Consider the following 24,606-nt stretch of genomic DNA (forward strand, 5'->3'; position numbering starts at 1 on the left):
ATTTAAAATTTAGCTATGTAATTTATTCCAGATCCGCCTCTGGACCAGCCCGCCATCTTGTATTATCAAGAGAAGATATTTCGGTTTAATTTTAAAACGGTGCATTTCACAAAATATTGAACATTTATAACAAGCTACAAATTTTCAGTATAATCATGATAAAAATCAATTACGTTAATACTAGAAGCCAAAAAAATGTTTGAAAAATGTGGTAAATCCCATAGTTTAAATCCAATTTCGGGTAACGGTGCTAATTTCGTGTGAGATTAATCTTTTCCTCATTATTCTAAAAAATAAGTATAAGTATGCTAACTTTTAGTTCATTTTTAATCATCAAGTTGCATATCTTGAGTTTTACTCAAAACAAATATGAATTAATACTAATTATTACTTTGTAGAACACCACGAAATACTATCTTTGAATGTCAAAAACTCCGCTCCCAGCAGTAGCGTAGCCAGCCTGTCGATTTGTCCCGCTATGCTAATATTTTGGTGTTCACTGACTGTGAAAACAATAGATTTCTAAAGGCACGAATAATTATAATAACTCGAAATTTACATAGCGGGACAAAATCGTCAGGCTGGTTACGCCACTGGTTCCCAGACTTTTCCTTCCTGGGAAAAGAGGTTGATAAATGCCTATTTAGTTTTTATGTACGTCTGTTCCTTCCCTATTTTTATCCTAATGGGAAGTCGGAATGGTTTTAGATAAATAACATATTATATTATACCTAGAGGGTAAAAACACCAGGGGAAAGCCCAGATTGTGTCATCCCAACAACAGCCTTTCTTCGCACATTCTTCTGCCGTAACTCCATGATAGCCACAATCAACTCTAGATTGTGGAAACACGGCTGAGCAGCCCGGGCCTAAAAAATTTAACAGGTTTTTTTTAGTTCTGAGAGATTCCTTCCATGCTGATTCAAACATTTGCATAATATGCCTGGCATGCAGTTAAATATCGAATGGAATAACAAATGAATACATAGAGTTATAAAACAGCTGTGACAAAACATTCTAAATCTTCCACCAGGAAACCAAGCCAGTGCAGACACAAGTATTCGTAAAGATTCTTAGTTTGAAAACAGGAAGCAGTCGTCATCGTGATGCTTATATTTCCACATAAATTCTGCAAAGTATAAGGCATAATGGTCTTTCTTTCGCCCACGTGTAGGTAGGTTAGATTTTAACTGACGGCAGCGCCCTTCTATTTTATTTGTGTGGTCACCTTCAATATTAACGAATTCTTGCGAATGATTGACTGTTTTGTGTATGTATCCATAATGCTCGAGATTTATATAGCTCTTTCAGCAATCGGATATTATAGTTGTTCCTGGTAATATCCAAGCTTGTGCGAGGCCGACCAATGTTTTCTCGGATCTATCATCTGCTGGTACGATGAAGGAATTTCTTGATTGTTCCTCTCTGCCTCCGAAAACCCATTGGCCTTCGACTAAGGGGCTGTTTACATGAGCCCGGTTACCCGAGATTCAACGAAGCATGAGAGGACTTTGAGGTATTGAAATAAGTCTTTATGACACCAAACAAGCACATGCTATTGTTGTGGTGATTATACGACTGCCAGGATCATGTTAACCTGCTCATTTCAATACCTCAAAATAATCTCACGCTTCGTTGAATCTCGGGTAACCGGGCTCATGTAAACGGCCCCTAAATGGCCTCGATGATACTTTCTCTTGCCGACTTTCGTTTCATTTATTTGAACTCTTTTACCGATACTCTTTTACTCAATTTGAATAATTGTCAAACAAACTTCGCGGCAAAACATTGACCAGTCGACTGCAGTGTTTGGACTTAATTGAATTTAATGGCTTAAATTAAAGTCATATTACTAACCTTTCTCCAAGACGTGAAGAAACTATACAATCCTACAACTAGCGAATAAATGTAACTCAACCTATGAAATAATGCAAACAATATTTCGCTGGATTAACTATCTTATCTCAAATTTGATAAACAATAATATGCATATTAAGCGATATCGGTATTAATAGTACTTATTGAAACTACTGCATTAAGTGTAATTACATGTATCCGCGTATCCACGTAGCCAATTATATTCATATGTTGTTCCTTATGCCAGGGTATTCTATAATTGTACCGAATTTGAGTTGCTTATGAATGTTTTCAATCGATCCTACATCGAGTGCCACAAATTCTTAATGATAGCATTAAAGCCATCATATTTTGGTCCATCGCAAGCCCCCGCGCTGCAGCAGAGGTGCCGAATATCAACTTGGTTTCACAAATTGAAAGTCGAAAACGGTAAACCGCGAACAGTTAAAATAGCACTAACCATGCAAGATATTCCTATCACAAATATTCACTGTTTCTTACCAGCCGTTTCCCTAGGACCAGCATCTACTTGCCGAGTGTTTATCAAAACACAGCAAAGTACAGCGGCGACCACGAATATTCTGAGCATCATTAATTTATTTGGACGATTTTTCTTCCGAAACAACACCTCTTCTAAAGTCTAGTTCATACGTCGCGTTTTTGGCCGCGTCGAATGCAATTCAAACAATAGATAATGAGATGATAAACCTCATTCAGCCTCATTACCATCTCATTATCTATTGTTTGAATTGCATTCGACGCGACCAAAATGCGACGTATGAACTAAGCCTAAGTTTCGCACAGGACTGAAGGAGTTTTCGGACAACCAGGTTTTAAATGGTATTGGATTAGAGCCTATCGGGAAATTTAATAAACAAAACCAACCTTAACCCAATATTTCTTAAGTAGCCTTTTAGTGGGGCGGGATGCATGCATGCTCTCGAGTTTACGCAAGGTTGCCTGTGTTAACGATCTTTTTTGTATCAAATTGAACGATCGTACCAAGACGCGTGACAGCGTAAATCCGCCCTTTTTTTTGAACGGCACCCCTTAGGGGTGTCGCTATGGAAACTATCGCTGTCAATTAAAATCAGTCGAGCATAAGGACCGTTTACACTATAGCGGATTCGCTTTTCATGATGTCTTCGTTTGCCTTTAAAGAGCAATGGTTAATGGCAAATGCTTATTAGTTTGATAGATTTGGTATAGGTATTTCCAGTAGCGTAGCCCACCTGCAGCGCGATTTGTCCCTCTATGCTAATATTTTGGTATTGACTGTGAAAACAATAAATTTCTAAGGAAATGAATAATTGTAATAACTCGAAATTTACATAGCGGCACAAAATCGTTAGGCTGGCTACGCCACTGGTTATTTCAATCTTGCCACTGGTTGTATCAATCTTACGCCATTGGTTATTTCAATTTGACCTATGCACTATCTATGCGAACTATGTAGACAAATACGTTAAACGAAACAGAGTCGTGCGTTATAATTTAAGAAATTAAATGCACGGGGATTTGGAAATTACAATGTGGTAAAAAGAGTGCACAAGATGGTGAATTTTTTGTAGTTCCTCCCCACTCCGTATTTATACTAACAGACGGATGATGCGTTAAGATGAACTGCCCATTCACATTCGCCGTCGAAATAGACGAACTCTGCGAATAATTCGTGTTTTCATATTCTATGCCATATGCAATGTGCATCGTGTCATCCCTTGGTATTAACCAATCGTGTCAATTGTATTACCCTTTGAGAACGGCAAACAATCCCCCATACTGATACTCCTGCTAAGAAGATCAAGAGAAGACTGATAACTAAAAAATACGACTTTGTTGCCTAATTGAGACAAAAAAAATTATTAGTTTGATTAAAGTTACCTGAATAAAAAACCTCAACTCCATTTATTAAAGAGGATGGAAGAATCACTAGTGAGTTTTAACAATGCCTCGATCGTCTTCATCTACCTGCTGCCATGTTTTATTTATAACGAGATCTGATTAGGACACTAAGCTTGAAATCCAGTTGCCGATGCTTTTAAACGTAAACTGCAGTACTTCAAAACACCAAATTTACTAAACAGATAGTAACACAAGCATGCAACACACAATATGAAAACTATAAGGCATCGTGTATAGGAGAAAAAGTATCGATTAACTTGTGCATTTCACCGAAGTTATTCCGTACATTCAATTGTTGAAATTCAAGTTCGATTTGCAGAATCTTCACCAACTATAAAGGCGGTGTTAGATCATGCAACAGTATTCTTGCAACTTGTAATACAATTCTGCTGCATGCTGGGGCATCTAAAATTGACAACTACGAAGTACGAACATTTCTTACGATCGGCTAACGTTTGCGAGTTGCAATTTGCAAGGAAAATTGCATAGTGTATTTATTTTTTACGGTCTGTAAAACCCCCACCCTCCTACCTAAGAATCTTGCGCAGCCCCTGTGTCATATAGACGTAGCCGAGATTCTTTATATAGCTACTAAGACTTCGATATTGGTGAACAAAAAGATTCAATTATAAATGCTTAACAAGCTTGAACAGGGTAAAAACAAATTGCTCGAATTAATAAACTTGTGTATATTGTTAATAGACCCTTCCAAAGTTAGAGACGCCACCTTGTAGAGGGGGGGAGGTGCAAATACAATAGAAAATTCAACGGCGACATGCAGAAATAACAAAATTTAAACCGTCCTTCATAAATACGAATCTCTGCCGTGTCTGTTCATGCCAACAAAGAAGGTCTATGTAGCTACCATTCAGACACTTATGTTTGGTTGAACTTCGAGCGATAAAACTAGGGACCCAAAGATAGCCCAAAGTTTCTCATTTTTGCTACTTTCTGTCATGCAAAACCACATTCTCGTGTTTTTTACCCAAACACCTTCAATCAAAATACACGTTTGTAATTTGTTCCTATATTTTTCATTGCTCATCATTATATTATCGACAACATGCGATTGGCGATATATATTCCTAGCCTGCGTCTAGATGAAATTCGATTGATCCAGAGGTCGGCAAACACTGAACAATGTCCAGACGAACGGCAATGTTAAGTTTATTACTTATAGGCTATATATTTTGTAGTAAAAGTTGAAGGGCGTTATGCATGGCTGAAATGCAAATTGGTGCATGCATGCGGCTCTCATCCAGTCACGAACTTATATATATGCATACTGGTAATACAACAGCCGCTATTTGGTACACCTTAATTGATTAGGTTATTTTCATATAATCTTACTTCGTTGCTGACTATATCAGAATCCCGTACTTCATTTATTTATGACGATTTTTTATAACCACTTTCTATGCCACATAAACTGTGTTCATCGTGACATGCTGTGCTAACCTTAGCCCTGTGCCCCAGTTCACTGTACGCTCTTACTAGAGCGCATAGTGGACTGGGGCACAGGCTATGCTAACGTCTAATAGCTACGCGAGGTAGTTTACTTCCTGTTTCCCTTGACAGACTAACATTGACACAGACAGAAGTCGCAGCTAGTTTAGCCACTGCAAATGATGAGAGGCAAAACATTTTAATAGAACCACGTAAAGAGTAAACTGATCAGGACAAAATAACCCCTATTGGTAGTAAACCTATGCCTAAAATCATATCCCCCTAAGCTGTAATCAATTGCACTTTTGAGTAACTAAAAGTTCTATACTTATGGTAAAATCGAAAATCTTTGAAATCATGTCAGAAAAATCCCAAAATCCGTCAGAATCCTTTTTTCAATACCCTAAGAAATTGAAATGAAAATGAAAACAATGTATTATGATCTTTAACGCTCAGTTAATAAACACAATATTCACAATATTTTACTCACATTGACAGCAATAAATAAAAGACTTGATAAAAATGCCAAAGCAAAACAACTATGTTAACTATGCTTTGTGAGGTCCTTTGAATCTTAAACTATAAGCCTCATTGTTGTACTCAGGGTCCGCGGAAGATCGTTAAGTGGGGGGGGGGGTATTCATATATTCGTGTGGGCAGACCGTAGAAACAATCAATTTCGAAAGAAACTAATAATGCGGAACGTGAATATATGAATATTTGCCGAATCGTCGGCGGCCCCTAGCTGCACTCGTACAGAAAACTGTCTTTACTATCACATCTGAAGCTAATAGCTTTTGCTTTGCTGTTGTAATATGATCTATATATGAAAACTGATAGACCTTTTTCAAAATGACGTCAAACGCAAAAGGCATGATGTTACATGAAGTTTGATTGGCTCCGCAAAATAACGAGCCATACGATCAAACTCCTTGTAACATCAAGAATCCCTTTCCTATATTTTAGTATGAATGCCCATGTAGTTTAGTAGATCGATTGTTCCTTTTTAATAACAAATCTGACAAGTTTCAATACAATGTTGCATTTCTATGCCAACGAGAGAGAAGTCGGAATGACGCCAGACTAATGACTCAGTGTACCTTAAGAGTAGAAACACCATTTTGCATCTTTTATACTGCTATCCCAACAACAGCCTTTTTTGGCACATTCGTCCTCTTTAATTCCAAGATAACCGCATTCTTTTCTATCTTTTGGACGCACGCAAAGGCAATTATGACCTAAAATATATTAGCAAGTATTCATTTTTGAAGAACTAAAAGATCCCTTAAAGGATCAAACACAAAGATCACATTTAAAGCGAATGTGTTGTAACGTCTTGTGTAAGGCTAAGTAAAACAGATTCTCTACATGAACTTCCAACGTTCAACTATGGGCAATTTAATTTCTTCCATCTTTATTCTGTCAAAGGAATAAAACATTATACCTGCTGGATAGAAACACCGGTATACACCTATGATAGTTTCATCCCAACAACACCCTTTCTTCACACAATCCTTCTCTTTATAAGAACCGCAATTAACTCTTTGTTTTGGATGCACGGAAGAGCAGCAATTACCTGAAATTTATTAATAAAAAGTTTCAATTAAGTTTGTATATCAATATTTATATATAGAGAACATTTTACATTATATGTTGAAACAGCCCTTACGAAAAAAAAACACATGCAAACCATATTATGTGTTTCATGATGTGACCATATGTGATTCACATGTGAACACACGTGGTTATATGGAGTCTACATGTGAACCACATGTAATGCACATGTGGTTACATGGGATACACATGTGGTTCAGATGAGGAATATCTGTTAACACATCTGGTTCGAGATAAGATTTATACAGCATAGCTGCCTATGAAATTTTATCTAAATCATTATATCATATTGTTATATGTGTATAGAGATTTATTATATCTGTATTGAGATTTATGCACAGCAGAATGATGAAATAAAAATCGTATTTCACTGTGTAAATTAATTTCATTTTTCACACGTGAAAAATATCACGGTCAGCATCATCAAATATAATCTCCCAGCCGTTTATATTTACATTAATGTCTGTGTCGTTGTTTCTTCCTGTAGATGCAAACCTGACGAACGTCAATGCACTTCTGCATTTTGATGCATGCCAATGAAAAGTCGGATGGCTTCAGACAAATAAAACATTATACCTGCAGGGTAGAAGCACCATTTTGTATCTTTGATACTGTCATCCCAACAGCAGCCATTTAATACACATTCTCTCCATCTAATTCCATCATAACCACAATCAACTCTATAGTTTGGATGCACACAAGAGCAGGAAGTATCTAAAATTTATTAGCGAAAAAAGTTATTATTGTCTAAATTTGTAGAAAGTTCAAACGAATTTTGTAAAATATCTTATTCGGTGGTAATTAGGACTTACTGCACTGAACCCGAGGGAAACATCGTGTTTTGTGGACCCGAGACCACTTATGTTTCAAACATAGTAATCAAGAGTCCGCAAAACATGATGTTTCCTGGTCATATGTTCAATGGTCATTTGTCGCATGATGTGACGTAGCATCACGACTTCCGCTTTTATTTCTCCCCGGTGGTTAATGCATTTTCCATTGCAAATAACGCGTTATCGAGTCGCGCGCGATCTCCTGCAATGGGAGATAATATCGTTGAACTTCTAAACTTTTTAAAGTACGATGTGCTTCGATCTGAATGTCGAACAATGTCGAACAACATTTAGCGGGTTCACAACACTTCTATACTTTTAAAACACGCTGTGTTGTCTGAATATCGACCAACATAATACCATATAGATTATTTGATTGAGCAACATTAGACATTCTATGAAACGTTTTTTTATTATACCAAGGAATGCATGCCTTTATATTTTTCTTGAAACCAATTAAAGTGTCACTTTCTTCAAGTCTTCTTATTTTAATATCAATTTTAGATTATATTGTAGACATACTTTTTAGATGCTTTCTACGTTTGCTAAGCGTTTTTAATGATGTGCGCCAAACACTTTTCCTCTCGAATATAAACACTACAAAACTTGGCCCCTGAATGCAGGTCACCCTCGATTTTTTATTTCCAACTGAGTTCCTTGGCCACGGCATGCAGCTGCATATGATTATGTATACGATTAAGCTACGAACACACATGCAAGAAGATTTTGAGACGGGTCTGCAAACGGAATATAGATATGATACAAACCATGCAAATATTTGGACCAGAAATATATTAAAAATTACACTAGCTGCTTACCATCCATGCTTGTCGAGACACAGCAAAGTGCAGCAACAATCAGGAATGTCTTAAGCATCTTGTTTGAGCGATCTTTTTTGTTCAGAAGTAACAATATCTCTTCTAAGGTTCGAACAGAACTGAGTGGACCCAGAGACTACAAGTTTTCAAATAGTACTAGAATTTGAAGTCTATCCGGAAATTGAGTAATTAAAAAAGGGCAGTTTTCGTAAATACGCTTCAAGTACCCTTTGGTTTTCGCAGAATGCGATCGAATCCCTCTTCATCATATTCATTTTGCGGTCACGAAAACGATTTTACTTGCAAAATTTATTTCAGTATTAGACTATTAATCAGTTAAATAAAAATAATCTTCTGATCAGAAGTTGAAGCTAAGTTATGCAAGTCACCCCCGCAAACAAAACATAATATATAAACATAACACACAAAGCAAACACGGCCAAAACATAATATTTTGGTATCTTTTATTTCCATCCGAACTAGAGGCAACGAATATCATGGGGGTTTTTTAATCTAACCCAGCCAGTTCCACTTAAAGCTGACTTCGAATGTCGAGTTTTTGTACTCCTCAGAAATTTGTGACGTGATGAGTTCTATATAATGTATACTGATGCACAAACATAAAATAAAAGCACAAAACCTTAGGTCCTCGTCGCCAATTACTTTAATCACTATTTACCGACCTCTGGATCAATAAAACAGTCGTTTCCCAACGTTTTTGAAACGAATTACTTACCTTGGGTATTTCTATGTTCGGCCAACTGATTGTATTCAAATGCGTAAATACTATGATGAGATTTATATACTAATTGACAAAACACTTCAAAATGCACTGAATTTTATATCACAAACACGAAAGAACTACATTTTAACAAGCAATCAACCATTGTCATTGATCTAGGGGTTGGCAAACGGGTCCCGAAGTCTGTTGCTCTAAACTATTTTACGTTTATATTTCCACTCAATGTATTTTACGGTAAAACACGAAGCATCATGTGCATTGATCAGATGTAAATTAATACACAAGCGACAGTCATCTTGTCACTAGTAATCAAGTTTCAGAAGCATATAAAATAATACGCATATATCCAACGAATAAAGGTTATCATTACGTTCTGCTGATTTAGTGCGCTTCTGCTAAGTAACGTAAATTTCAACACATAACAATGAGCATAAACTTGTGAGTGCGTGCATAGTCGTATAAAACGTTAAAGAGGAAATCCGCCCTTAGAAACGTCAATTATATATTCTCGTAATGGAAACGTCGCATTCCCAGCTGAAACAGAATGTTTACTATCAATTAAACACTTAATTATCGATGAAAATCGCGCGAACAAACAAAACGAGGTATCCATGCAAGGGTAGTGCAAAGTTTTTCACTTCTGCTTCTCAATAAACCCAATACGCGTATACGTAGTTTTTCCTTTACACGCTTAGAGCAGCTGACATGACAGCTAGCAAACAAATTCTTAGCACGCGTCTAGTATGTGGTCTGATGACAGGATATGCAGCTCCAGACTAACATTAGAATAGATAGAAATCGCAGTTTACTACAGCAAATTTCATGATAAACCGTCAGGATTTTAATACAATCCTATTAACAGTTAACTGATTATGATAAAAAACCCCTATCATTAAATCCTAGAACTAACATGGTCTTTTTAAACTATAATCAAATGTACCTTTGAGTAATCAAGAAAGTTTTACATCTATGGTAAAATAAAAAATCCCTTAAATCATGTCAGAAAAATAAAAAAATTCTTTCAGAACCATTTCTCACTGACCTAAAAAAATTAAATATATATGTTTTACTGAGTTATAATATTCATTTTAAATTAGTTGCATGGTTTTGGGTTTCACTGACATAACAAGTTCCAATTTTACAATTATTCGCTGTTTGTCATGCTAAGGAAAGTACAAATTTGGGTGGCAAAAATAATGCATGGACAGCCCAAAAACACATTTTACCTTAGGGTTTTTCGAAACACCGTGGTGAGGTGCTGTTATCCCAACAACAGCCCTTATTCACGCATGTCTGTGGATCACCATAATAACATTTAACTTTGCTTCTCGGATTCATACAAAGGCAGCTATCAGCTGAAGTTTATTGGCAACAATTTAAATTTAAATGCATTAATAAGAAATTGAATTAAATTGGATTGATATCAGCGGTGATTTCAACTACTTCTGCGTGTGCAATTAAATGCAAAATCGAGGTTGTCTGCTAGTAACAGGCATTTCTCAAATGTGCCCTGTTTAATTTGTTCTTTTATTTTATCAAACGACTGACCATTCCACTCTTCAAGAAAAGAGTTTTGAGGAATTACTTTTCCTTTGTTTTTATTTGGAAGGCCTATATGAAAACTAAAGCCCCGTTTACACTACACTCAATTTATTGGCACGGCGCGGCTAAAATTGGTACGCGTGTCCAGATTTATTTGTGTTCAGGCTACAAATGCAAAGGCCGAGCACTGATAAAGTTGGCACTGGTACCCATTTTATGTGTGCCGTGCCGATAAATTTAGTGTAGTGTAAACGGAACTACATTGGTTCATGAATGCCTATATTGTTATATTGCATTTCATTTGACTGTTTCTTCCTAGCTGCAAATTTGAGAAACTTCATTGCACTAGCGTTTTGCACAAAGTGGTTTCAAATAAATAAAGCATTTATACCTGCAGGGCAGAAACAATGTGGTTTGTTATTGTCATCCCAACAACAGCCATATATTTTTATACATTTCTGGTTAGGTATTTCAGGATCACCACAAGGAACTCTTTTATCCATATTCACGGAGCAGGCTTTACCTAAAATTTATTGGTAAGAAATTTAACTTAAGATCATCCAGCTATATGAGCAAGATTTTAGTTTGAGGGATCACGGTGGAGGTATAGACGGGTACAATGAAGTAATCATTTCATCGACAATTCACACAACGACATTACAACTTATATACAATTGTAGTTAATTATGTATGACGTAACAGGCTGCAAAACAAACACAAATAGTGTATTAAAGCGGCAGAGTGGAAAAACTCCTAAATTTCGTTAGGATTTCAAGCTATGCGAGCACTCACCTCAATTTCTCAGTTGTATTAATTTAATCGTCATCATGCTGTGACTGCTATGATTTTGTAGCCTGCATTTATTAATATAATAATTTTGCTAGCAACCATCCTTCTACCGTTGAAATGTTTTTAAATTTTATACTTTAAATCCAGTCGGTGATTAGACTATTCCACTTTTCAAGCAAAGAGTCTTCATGAATTACTTTTGCTTTCCCGTTATTAATTGGGAGGCCTACATGAAAACTGGTTGCTTTATATGTTCACATCGATGCCTTTGTTGTTATTGCTCTTGACTGTTCCTTCCTAGCTGCAAACTGAGAACTGTTACAAGTCTATGCCATGTGTGAGAAGACAGAATGGCTTGAAACAAATAACAGATTATACCTCCAGGGCGGAAACAATGTGGTGTGATTTTGTCATCCCAACAACAGCCATATTTATTTATGCATTCCTAATTTGTTGTTTTTTCATCACGCCCACAAGGAATTCTTTCTTTTGGATTCTGAAAGCAGGGTTTACCTAAAATTTATCAGTTTATTAGTTAGTTATTTATTATTTGAAATTATTACAGGACGAACATTAATAGCAGTCCCATTGTAGATAAGTAATTATGTGCATGTGGTACTGAAGTTCCTATCCTGTATAAATATTTGTTAATAATAATAATTACTAAGAAATTTTACTGGAAGAAATTTAACTCCAGCTATATGAGCGAGTGCGTCGACCAGGTGTATGAGCGAGATTTTGCATTGGGGGATTACGATGGAAGAAGAAGGATACAATGAAATATCCCTTTCATGACGATTCGTACAATTACCACTGACAGTTTAATAACGTATGGAATAACAATCTGTAAAACAAACACAAATGGTGGTATGTTTTAAAGTCAAAAGTCCTAAACCTTTCTCCGCTAAAATACTAAGCTAAGTGAAGACTTCGTGAAGACCTCGGGGATGCTATGTTTTATAGAACGCATTTATTGAACTGCTATGTTTTGTTGCCCTAATTTAATATAGGGCCTATTAAATTTGCAAGCAACCATATTTCCACTATCGTATGGAACGCACAAGGAGATATTTGGCTAATACAAGCCATGGAAATATTCACACACAAAAAATTTCGTTATTACTATCTGCTTACCATAACATTTCTTACAACTGGCATTTACTTGTCGGATGCTTGTCAAAACACAGCAAAAAGCAAGGGCGACCACAAATATTTTGAGCATCTTTGATATGTTTGTGTTTGAACGAGATTTTTGTTCATAAGCAACACCACTTTCAAGTTTCGTACAGGACTGAGTGGATTCAGAAACAACAAGTTGTCAAATAGTACTAGATTTTGAAGCCTAACGGGAAATTGAATAAACAAACGGACGTAATCCAATGGGCGGTTCTTGGAATACTCTTCAAAAACACTTTTAGTGGAGGCGGGTTCCTGCCAAATATTTTGTTGACTGAAACGTTATAGTGACGTTCCCTGTGGTCATTTTGATTGCACTATAATATCAGTATAAAGAAATATCTGTTCGGATTTTTTAAAACAACGCAGCCAGGTCCACTTGTTACTTGAAGCTGATTTCCAATATCGCGTTTTTGTACTCACCAGAAATGTATGACGTTTGAGTGTCGCATGTATACTAAAAATAATTCACTATTAAAATTGAAGTACAAAACTTGAAATCGCCGTCGCCCTGGCCTTGCATGCCATGGTCCCTGTTTGCCGAACTAGTACTCTGGATAAATAGAACAGCCGTTTCACAACGCTATATTAACAATAATAATGTTTATTGAAGAAATCTCTTACATATATTCATGATCGAATTGCGTACCTTGGGTATTTCTCGTTCTGCCAACTTATTGTATTCAAATGTGTACGTAACCTGAAGTAGTCATTTTTTTAAAGCAGTTGACGAAACACTGAGACCGACAGAGGAATTGATAGAATTTTTCACATATACGAAAAATATTACCGATATATCCACCGAATGAACGCGTGCTCAGGATTAGGTTCTGCTGATGATTTAGTGTTTTTCTGCGAAGGAACGTAAATTTCAACACATAGCAATGAGCATATACTTTTAAACTTGTGAGTGCGTGTGCATACCCGTATAAAAAGCGAGAGAGGAAATCCGCCCTTAGAAACGTCAATTATCATCGTAATGAAAACGTCGCATTCCCCGCTGAAACAGAATGTTTACTATCAATTAAACACTTATAATTATCGATGAACATCGCGCGATGAAACAAAACTATATAGGTATCCAAGGGTTGTACAAAGTTTTTCACTTCTTCCACGTACCGCTCGATAAACACAATACGCGTAGTTTTTTCTTTACACGCGTTTAGGGCAGCTAATTGGCTCGATAGTTTTGTGGAGCCAATTAAATTTCGTGTAACATCAGATTCTATGCGTTTGACGTTATTATAGGAAAGGTCTATTCTGAGTCGATAACTGCGTGATTACTGTGAAATTAATTAATAATTGGACATAATCGACAGGCGCCATTATTTTAAATTGATCAGATTCCTTTCGTATAATCTAACTTCTTAGTATTTCATACTCATTATTTTCCAAACATACCTTCCCCTGACTCTGCACAGTCGTAAAAAATAAGGCTGACCCTTCAAGCTAGAGATGATTGTCCTCCGTGATCGGGATAAAGTTTTCATTTCCATGTATTACTGCTATTTTGCAATTGTAATTCTCTCCTTTTTCCGAAATAACTAAAATATTACGTAGAAAAAGTCAGAGGATGGGTCATAAAATGTAGCATTTCCAGTTTGATATGACTATATCTTTATAAGAATTAAGTCGAGAGGTAGCCTAATTGTTTTGCGAGAAATTTACTATAGTTTCTTGACAGACTAATATAGACACAGACAGAATTCGTAGTTGGTTTACTGCAGAAAATTTCTTCATAATTTTAATAGAATCATAATTAAAAGTTATTGCTTAGGAGAAAATAACCCTTATCATGCACTAAACCATAAAACTAACATTATATTCTTATCATATGCCCCTTTGATTAAGAAAGAAAGTTCTATGTCTATCGTAAAATAAAAAACCTCCTTTAAATCACTTCGGAAAAATCCATTTCTCATAGTCCTAAAAAAATAAATATAGAGTTTGTTTTTTAAGTAGTTGTATAGCTTTAGGTCTCACTGTAGGAGTGGATCCAGCACTAGTGCACTAATTTGCATGACACAAGAAAACTGCTAAAAATAACCATTTTGTTTGTAATGCAAATTTGTGCACTAGTGCTGGATCCACCCCTGTGACTCACTGATTTTACAAGTTATTAGTATGTTTACAACACGAGCGGCCGTTCAATACAACACGCCCGCGAGTGTTATAAACAACTTGTGAATTGAATTTTTAATAAATAAAACTTGAATAGATTTGAATAGATCTTTTCCAATACAACCACTAGTGTTTGTAACTGATTTGCATATCTATTCAAACTAATTTATATGGGGTGTACATATGATCTAATTCTTGAAATTTGGTTGGGTATGAACCTCATTCAAAATATACTTAAGGTGAGTACCGCTGAATAAAGACCGAGACGAAGTCGAGACTGTAATCAGTGATATTCATGCACCTTTGTAATTATACAAATAAAAAATATTGTAAATTCACTATTTTCGGAGCCTTTTTCGGCGTAGATAGAATCTATAAGCTGTGTCTGAATCCGCCAGACGTAAAAGCGATGACATAAAACCGATAGACCTCATACAATTAAAAAGAAACACTGATTTTGGGAGAAGTGTGTAAGAAATAAGACATCAGTCTCAACAGCCATCGTTTTCATTCGATGCGACTAAAGTGAAACGCCAAGACCGGGCCTAAAAATGACTAAAGCAATTCAAACTACCTGAATAACGGTTCTATTAGTTTTACATTTCTAAAAAAAGTTCATCGGTATAAATGACTTCTTCACGACGATATTATGTTATGACTAAATAAAAAATGGACTAATATAAAAAAATAAAAAACAATTTGGTTACCAAAACGTTTGCGTCTGTGATTCTGACGGTTTTACGTTTTATGTTTCCGTTTAATACATTTTATATATATATTCAAATGCTGGTTGGATGAATAAAAACCCAGCAAAATTGACAAAGTGTGTGCATAATAGTTTATTTTGACTAGCCCTAGTTAAGTCTAGTTAAGAATAGTTTCAGCTATTGCTGAAAAACATTTGGTTTCTATTTTTGATATATAATTAATAAATTGGACTGTTCCTTCTCAACTGCAGTCTGGCAAGCTTCAATGCAATGTTGCAGTTTTATATTCAGTCGCTTAGGCTTTAGATGAATAACACATTTTACCTTCAGGGTTGATTGAAACACTGTGGTTGGAAGCTCTTATCCCAACAACAGCCTTTTTCCTCGCATATGTCTGGATCGTAATTACCACATTTAACTCTACGTTTCGGTGGCACACAAAGGCAGCCATCACCTAAAATTTATTGACAAGTTAATTTAAATTAAAATCCTTTGCCCATATGAGTAAAATTTTACATTTTTCGGGGCGGGGGGGGGGTTCAGAACACGGTAACTGTTTTCTCTTTAAAAATTAATTGGTTTATATATTCTCGTGAATGACTAGACCTATATATTAGTAGGAATCGTCCAGCTATATGGGCGAGTCTGAACTGCTGACGTAACAAAATATCGATTCGGCAAGATCGCTTCTGCGCATGTGTGTGAATAATAATACATCAAGAACACGAAGCGCGTGGGGTTTGCAGGTTCTTTTAGTATTTTCAGGCATATTTTAGATCAAAGGAATATCTTTTTTGTGTTTCAGCACGTAACAATGATATATCATTTACAAAATTTCATGACAACACAATGCAGTGAATATATCCTTCGACTTGTAAATTACGTTTTATTTACATCTTCACATACTGCAAGCTCGATTTTTCGTAAAAATTATCCTATTTTTACTTGTACCGGCTATAAATAACGCTATTTTACACATGATGAAATGATAAAATATTTCAGGTCAATTGATTTCAGAGGAATTTCTTTCATACAATTCGGGAATATACTTGTTGTTATACAGTAAAATGAAATAAAATGTCATTTTAGTTTCTAGCATTACAAGAGAGTAACGAAAAAATAATGAATATGATTTTTGGCACTTCACTCGATGCAGGTAAATTCTAGAGGTTTTTTAAAGGGTCTTAATTTCGTGTGGAATTATACACACTTCAAATTCAAGCCAGGAACAATTGAATTTGAAGTGTGTATAGTTCCACTCGAAATTAAGACCCTTTAAAAACCTAACGAAATAATAATAATCTTATGATAGTTCAATCATTTACAGCTGTACATTAAAAAACCGATAATTTGAGTTATTCTGCGTGTGCAAATGCGAAATCGAGTAAGCATGTCTGCAAGTAAAAGTCTTGTAAAATTGAATGTGCCCTTAATAATTTTTTCTGTTATTTTGGAAAACGACAGACCATTCTACTACTCATCAAGGAAAGAGTCTTGAGAAAGTCTTGTTTTTATTTGGGAGGCCATCATGAAAGCTAATTGGTTTATATATTCAAATGAATTTATTGCATTTGACTCTTTCTTCCTAGCTGCACCTGTTACACTTCTATCTCATGTGTGTAAAAACAAAATATCTTTAAAAAAATAAAATATTATACCTGAAGGGCAGAAACAATGTGGTCTATTTTTCTCATCCCAACAGCAACCATATTTATATGTACATTCCTGATTTGATATTCCAGGATTACCACAGCCGACTCTATATTTTGGGTCATGGGAGCAGGGTTTACCTAAAATTTATTAGTAAAAGATTTAACTTAACCAACTATATGAGCGATATTTATCCTCGTGGGACTACGGCGAAAGAAGAAGGATACATTGAAATACCCCTTCACACAACTACATTTACACAGTTTAATTACGTATATATGATGAAGTATTAAGCTGGAAAACAAATGCAAATAGTGTTTAAAAGCGGCAAGTGGTAAAAGTCCCAAATCTTTCTCCACTATAGGAATTCAAACTATGTGAGGACTCTTCTTACAATTTTGAGATAGCTATCATTGCTCTATAGTTGTTTTTTATAATTATTTGATTGCAAGAGCATGCAGAAAATTGTGTTTGGTTTGGCCTGCTATGATTTTGTAGCTTTAATGCATTTAAATTTAGAGCAACGATACTTCCACAATTTTAAGGTTTTTAAATTTTATACTTTAAGTCTTATATAATCTTTTTCGTTCGAATCTCGAATCGGCGTGAAGCGCCGTGAGATATCGTGAAATCCAGCCGCCATTAGAGTTACCTCTGGGTGTTCAAATGCGCAATCGAAATTGTCTGCGTGTAACGTGCAATGCTCAAATGTACCCAGTTTAATTTTTTTCTTTTATTTTGTCAAACGGCAGCCTTCATTAATTACTTTTGCGTTGTTGTTTATAATTTGGAGGCCCAATTGGTTCATATATCCCCATGAATACCCGTGTTGTTACTGCTTTGAACTTATTCTGCTTATGGCTACAAATCTAAGAAACTTCAATGCAGTGTTACATTTTTATATGCCATGCATGTGTGAGACGACAGATAGGCTTTTCATAAATAACATATACCTGCAGGGCAGTAACATTGTGGTTTGTTACTATAATCCCAACAACAGCCGTGTTTATTTATACATTCTTCGTTTGTTATTCCAGGATAACCACAATCAACTCTATCCTTTGGATCCTGGGCGCAGGGTTTACCTAAAATTTTGGTAAGAAATTTAACTTTAAGATTTTTGGGACTGGTCTGCAACTGCATTGATACAGGCTATAGAAATATTCAAACAAAAAATATTCGTTATTACGATCTGCTTACCGTAACATTTCTTACAACTGGCATTCACTTGTCGGATGCTTGTCAAAACACAGCAAAAAGCAACGGCGACGACGAATATTTTGAGCATCTTTGACTTGTTTGTGTTTGAACGAGATTTTTGTTCATAAGCAACACCACTTTCAAGTTTCGTACAGGACTGAGTGGATTCAGAAACAACAAGTTGTCAAATAGTACTAGATTTTGAAGCCTAACGGGAAACTGAATAAACAAACAGACTTAATCCAATGGACGGTTCTTGGAATACTCCTCAAAAACACTTTTAGTGGATGCGGGTTCCTGCCAAATATTTTGTTGACTGTCTTATGTTGTTTTAATATATAGCAACGAAATTTATTCACTACTAACAAAATTTATTTTATATTGTTCTCATATATAAATAGTTTATTATTTACACACGAAGTTATAATTGAACTCTACCTAATTGTAGGTCTTACTCCTACAGGAAAATATGATTAGAAATACATACACAGTAGCTAAGACATTCAACCGCGATCCATGTTTAGTGTTTAGCGGAAAGGTGGTAGTGACGTTCCCTGTGGTCATTTTGATTGGCTACTATAATATATAAAGAAAATATCACATTTTTCAAAAAGTACAATTATTTTCGAAATATCAATAATGAAATTCTCCTTACATAAAATCGTAGATTTTATGATGCGTATATATGAGAGTTTTGAGAGGTTGGTTGGTAAACGTTCAGCACGTTCACAGGAAAATAGGCTGGCAGGCAGCAAATCAACTTCAAGGCCATATTCTACGAATATGTGCATGGTGCCTCCTTAAAATAATACATATGGTAAATATATACATTAGACTGGAACTCGTTTACTCTAGAATTAATTGTTGTTGGTATCTTTTATTTCTAACAAAGAAAGAAATATCTGTTCGGATTTTTTAAAACAACGCAGCCAGTTCCGCTTGTTACTTGAAGCTGATTTCCAATATCGCGTTTTTGTATTCACCAGAAATGTGTGACGTTTGAGTGTCGCATGTATACTAAAAATAATTCACTATGCAATTCACTATATAAAATTGAAGTACAGAACAGCCGTTTCGCAACACTATATTAACAATAATGTTTATTGAAGGAATCTCTTATATATTTTCATGATCGAATTACGTATACCTTGGGTATTTCTACGTTCTGCCAACTTATTGTATTCAAATATGTACATAACCTGAAGAAGTCATTTTTTTAAAGCAGTTGACGAGACACTGAGACCGACAGAGGAATTTATAGAATTTTTCACATATACGAAAAGCAAGATCTCGAACAACGTTTCGTGGTATTTTGCACGTCAATGGATTATATACTCTCTGAATTGAAATATTCGTAAAAAAGTAATTGATTTTTATGCTCGTTGACAGAGAACAGTTAAAACTTTGAGCAACATATTTTTAAATTTCCCAGATTCTAGAAATGTATAAAGTAAAAATTCTGCTACCAAGTCGTTTTAAAAGGCTGCCCTATTAACCAGAGGTCGGCAAACAGAGTCCAAAGTGTGCTGTTGCGACAATTCTACCTCTTCATATTTTCGATCGATGTCTTTACGGTATAAACTCAAAATTGCGTATGGATAAGAAAAATCATGAGATGGCAATCACTACAGTCTACAAAAGCGACAACCAATTTCTGACCAACGTCAAGTAAAAAAATGATACGCGTAAAACTATCAAAGAAATAGATTCTCAGGATTGGGCTCTGATGATGATTTACTGTCTCTGCTAACGTAGAATTAATCACTTAGCTAGCAACGTACATGGTTTTAAACTTTTAAGTGTGTATGCTCGTATAAAACGCGTGAGAGGAAATCCGCCCTTAGAAAAGTCAATTGTATGTTCTCGTAAAATAGAAACGTCACATTCCTGGCTGAAACAGAACGTCAATAACACTTCAACACTTGCGTATTGATGAACAATACGTTGTCGGACAAAACTAGGAATCCAAGGATAGTGCATGTTAGTGCAGAGTTTTTCACTTTCGTAATCGCTCCCGAGACATGATGTTTTTCCTTCACGGAGCGGTTGCTCGAAAGGCGTTTAGCTTAACGGTGCAGATAAGCCAAAGCTTAAAAATACTTTCATACATCTTGTAAATGATTGAACTTATGTCTTATGCATTAAATATCTACTTTCATTGACAATTAAACTATTTACATCGAAATAGTTCGGCTGAGTTGTTCAATAAATGAATATGTTTGTTTTTCATTTTGAACTTATCCGCCGTTTAGGCTAAACGCCTTTCGAACAACCGGCCCCACATTGCTAGTAAAGATCTTGAGATACCCTGAATTAAACTAGGATGTTTAATCCTAATATTTCGGGTCACTCATACGTCGACAACAGTTGACAATGCACTCATGTTCCTAGCCTGCACCCAGCATACTCTAGATTCATAAGGGGGTGTGTATGAGGGGTGTGTGGAGAGTGTCACATACAATATCAATAATACCACTTTAGTTCATAAACGTGCCATATTTCAAGAGGTTGAGCCGATTACTACATGCTTACTGCGATATTTAGACGTCATTTGGGAAAAGTATCTTATATACTTTATTTATCTGCGCCGCTGAAGTATACTTTGTACATGCACTATCAATCATCTCGTTTTTCATACAAATTGCTCCAAATTTTTATGCAATATTTAATTATTTACAGACGAAATAGGTGGTTGATGCTAGAAATTCTATCCGTAATTAAGATTATACGTCTGTTAACACTTCTCGCACAATTAGACTGACTTGCAATTAGTAACTACATATTTGATATTCTAGAAGCAAGTTTGCATAAATTTTAATACTAAAAAACGTATTCTTGGACTTGGGTGTCATTTGATCAGGCGATTCGAGGGTAGTGAACTCTGTTCATGCCGAATTGTTTGGACATGCACCATATAGTGGCCAATGCGCAAACGATCGCGCCGACAAAACACTAAAAAAAGAACAGTCTTCAAATTAAAATGGCAGCCAATCTCGTTCCCCGAGCCCGCGATTCCTCCTACGAGAAAACAAAAGCTCTGGGATGATGGAAATCAGAAATGATTTTGATTGGTCGTTCACGCCGTTTCAATTTTGAAATACAAAAAACCGTTATAAACCGGATCCAGGATTTCTGGCTTCCGGTTAGGATTATCCCGGAGCCTTTGTTTTCTCGCCAGAGGAATCGCGGGCTCGGGGAACGAGATTGTTATCGTTACAGTCTTTATCGAGTTCAATACAAATACTCTGGGAACTAGTTTGAGAGATGCAACAAACACTGGGCTGACTTTTTTCTGCAAACTCTGCAAACAGGATTAAAATGGGAGTTTATTTGGAAACCACTTAAAATATATAAAAATTAAGAAACAAAAGATAACATTTAAGACTAAAACATCGAACAACTTTGAAATATCGCGTCGCGTTGCCAAATCGCGCCCTGTCTATGTGGGCCTTAAAGCTTGTTCAAAAGGTCGTAACAGGTTCGTGCTATAAGTGCAACAAATCCTTTCAAGTTATTCATCAAAATGCCTAGTAAATACTTGCTACGTTTTATTAATCTCTGAGCCAGGTCGAAATGCAGTGCAAAAGCTCTAATTCCCGCCGCTCGGCGATTTGACCCACTTGTACCTTTCTGCAGTGCCATAGTGCCGTATGTATCGAACTAAAAGTAAATAAGCCAACATATGAGAAAGTATGAGTATGAGAAACCATTAACATTTTAACAAGAATCAAAATCCATTGATCGTTTCACGGACCGGCATTTTGCGGACAATGGAAAAAAGCAAAACATATTGCCTGAGACTGCAAATCTTTGTTCGGCTAATTTATTCCGGGTAAATCTGCCAAATTCGGTCGGGCCGGAAATTACATTATTTACATGAGTCTTTTTAATGCTAGTTTCAAACGTGCTTGACGCATTTAAAACAATAGTTAATCAAAGGGATGCATCATTATCTATTTTTGTTAATACGTTCGGCACATGAGAAGCACAACCGATTTCAAACATGTACAGTCCTTACTGTTGTGTATCATCGATGCACACAAAGTGCATTGTCAGCGTTGGAATGTTTTTGAATTGCTGGCTGAATTTGGGAAGAAAATCACACTTTGTAGTTTTGAAGAAAAAAGGATCACTCGAGGAAGTTTAGGCAAAAGTTGGGTGAGTCTTGCTCAGGTACATGGTACGAGGTTGGTACATGGTCTTGGCTTCATCTTTGGCTTAGCAAATTAATTCATCGCCGTGTTGATTTGAATAGCCAGAAGACATTAGCGACTAGAAGCATATTCTTCACTGCTATATCTTGTTTATTTCGATTAAAAAAGTGAAATACAAGTGCGCTGCTAAGTTGATTTAGTTTTTCCTTCTTTATTTCATTTCAGAGCAAACTACGGCGCCGAAAGATGGCAAAGGCGAAACACAAACGCTTGCTCACTTTGAATAATAGGTATTGTTCTATTAATATATATGTGTGCTATTGTGTATTTTGCTTTTGACTTCAAATAACACGTTTGTACACGGTGGGCGAAACTAGAATATACTTTAATGGAACTATTTGGGACTTATCCTAAATTTGCCCAAGAAATGGCTGAAACTTTCCCGGGCGGGCACAAAGCTATTTTCCAGCCTCGTCCCAGGCCAGGCGCTTTAATAGTAAAATATATAACATCGCCCATGCATTCAGGTCTTATATAGAGGTCAGCTGAAGAAAGCAAGCGCGCGGGGGTGCTTGGGGTGGGTTTTTTTGCGAGGAAGCAAAACCACCCCAAGCACCCCTGCGCGCTTGCTTTTTTAAGTTGACCTCTATATAAGACCTGAATGCAACGTTATATATTTTACTATCAAAGCGCCTGGGTACGAGGCTGGCTATTTTCGGACATGGTTATCGTATCGTGAATACTCATCCGTCAGCGCCTCATGTTACTTAGTTTTGTACAGGGAAAGTACCGTATGTTGGTATGTTTATGTACTTTACACTAGACTTGACATGTACTGAGTTGTTTCAGCCCATCTATTGTAGTTTTCTACTTCCAAAGTATCTTGCTGTAGTGGATTCCTTTGCTTCCCATGTCAATTAGTTTTGCCACAAAACAAAATATACTCGTGAAGCAAGTCACTTTAACTAGCCTTCATATGCCCGTGAAAGGCTTCAGTTGTGCTGCGATATAAGTTAAAGATTTTTTTGCATCCAGAAAGACTTGTAACTTGATCGATGAAAGGACTGGGCTGTCCTAGTTTTGATTCGATTGTCTACGTTTTAATTTGACCATTTTTTATGCATTTTTATGACAGTGCTGCAAGCATTGCATTGTATATAGTGACTATTGAAAAAATCCAAGTTTATTTAGTCAAATGCATTTAAAAAGATGGCAAGTTCAAGCTCTATACAGTTTTAGTATACACCCGACTATTATCTATTACAAATCCTACATTCTGATTGGCTACTCAACCATTGTCTATTCGTGAGCCTTCGTTGACTATTCGCTCATAGACAACTCGAACTCGTTGTCTAATTGTTAAATAGAAGCATGCTTGGGAGTTTGGGAGAACGATAAATAATCACGTTGCTTAGAGTGAGTGCAAGCATGTGTTGCATTGCATGTGAATGCATGCATGTGTGGGCTGTTGACGTTTTCGCAAATAACCCCAGAATACAATCAAACAATACAAATAAAATGTTGCCTAATCTCAGTTTTAAGAGGAAAGATCAAAAGACCAAATAAATGCTGTATTTTTTCAAGTTGTGACAAATTATCTGGTTCATTTCCATCACCTTACTCAACGTGATCCCAAGAGCAATTATTCAATATTTAAATATTTTTTCCTGATTTAATGCTTCCATTTCAGCGCTGCTTCCTCCAAATCAATTGCGTTGCGATGTAAAAACGATTTCAAACCTTTTTATGCAGAAAGCTTTGCAACTTGATGGGTGACAAGAATAGGGGGTTCTAGTTTTGATTTCACAAGGTTGTTCTAGTTTCAATTTACTTTTTTTTTGTGCTGGCTGATTATGGACCCCACGTAATGCTTATTGCAAAATCCATGTCAATTAAGCTAATTACAGTTGACTGATAGATATCTATAGGTCAAGACTACTGTTCTTGGAACGACCGTGAATGAAAAGAAGCTTGTTTCAAAAATACAGGGTTCCTCCAAAAAATTGACCCTATAGAAATTATCCTATTGTTTATAATTTGTACGCCTAAGCGCGA

At 36.0% G+C, this 24,606-nt stretch overlaps 2 protein-coding genes across 2 annotated transcripts; both read right to left on the reverse strand.

Annotated features, from left to right (window-relative positions):
* On the reverse strand, positions 1–9,178 carry LOC114525594 (integumentary mucin C.1-like). The gene is made up of 8 exons (XM_028546980.1): positions 9,154–9,178; positions 8,471–8,606; positions 7,396–7,533; positions 6,650–6,781; positions 6,311–6,443; positions 2,359–2,438; positions 732–869; positions 1–286 (listed from the first exon to the last, which is right to left on the reverse strand). The coding sequence occupies exons 2-8, from the start codon at positions 8,526–8,528 to the stop codon at positions 282–284; spliced, it is 684 nt and encodes a 227-aa protein (XP_028402781.1). The 5' UTR covers positions 8,529–8,606; positions 9,154–9,178; the 3' UTR covers positions 1–281.
* Positions 9,179–14,510: 5,332 nt separating this feature from the next.
* Positions 14,511–18,541, reverse strand: LOC114525824 (putative gastrointestinal growth factor xP4). Its single transcript, XM_028547268.1, has 5 exons — positions 18,398–18,541; positions 18,151–18,282; positions 17,206–17,337; positions 15,872–16,001; positions 14,511–14,645 (listed from the first exon to the last, which is right to left on the reverse strand). Exons 1-4 carry the CDS (start codon positions 18,483–18,485, stop codon positions 15,874–15,876), a joined length of 480 nt encoding a protein of 159 aa, XP_028403069.1. The 5' UTR covers positions 18,486–18,541; the 3' UTR covers positions 14,511–14,645; positions 15,872–15,873.
* Between the last annotated feature and the right edge of the window lie 6,065 nt (positions 18,542–24,606).

Source organism: Dendronephthya gigantea, unplaced genomic scaffold (assembly GCF_004324835.1).
Source record: "Dendronephthya gigantea isolate DGI-Jeju-01 unplaced genomic scaffold, DenGig_1.0 000035F, whole genome shotgun sequence".
NCBI classification, from domain to species: domain Eukaryota; kingdom Metazoa; phylum Cnidaria; class Anthozoa; order Malacalcyonacea; family Nephtheidae; genus Dendronephthya; species Dendronephthya gigantea.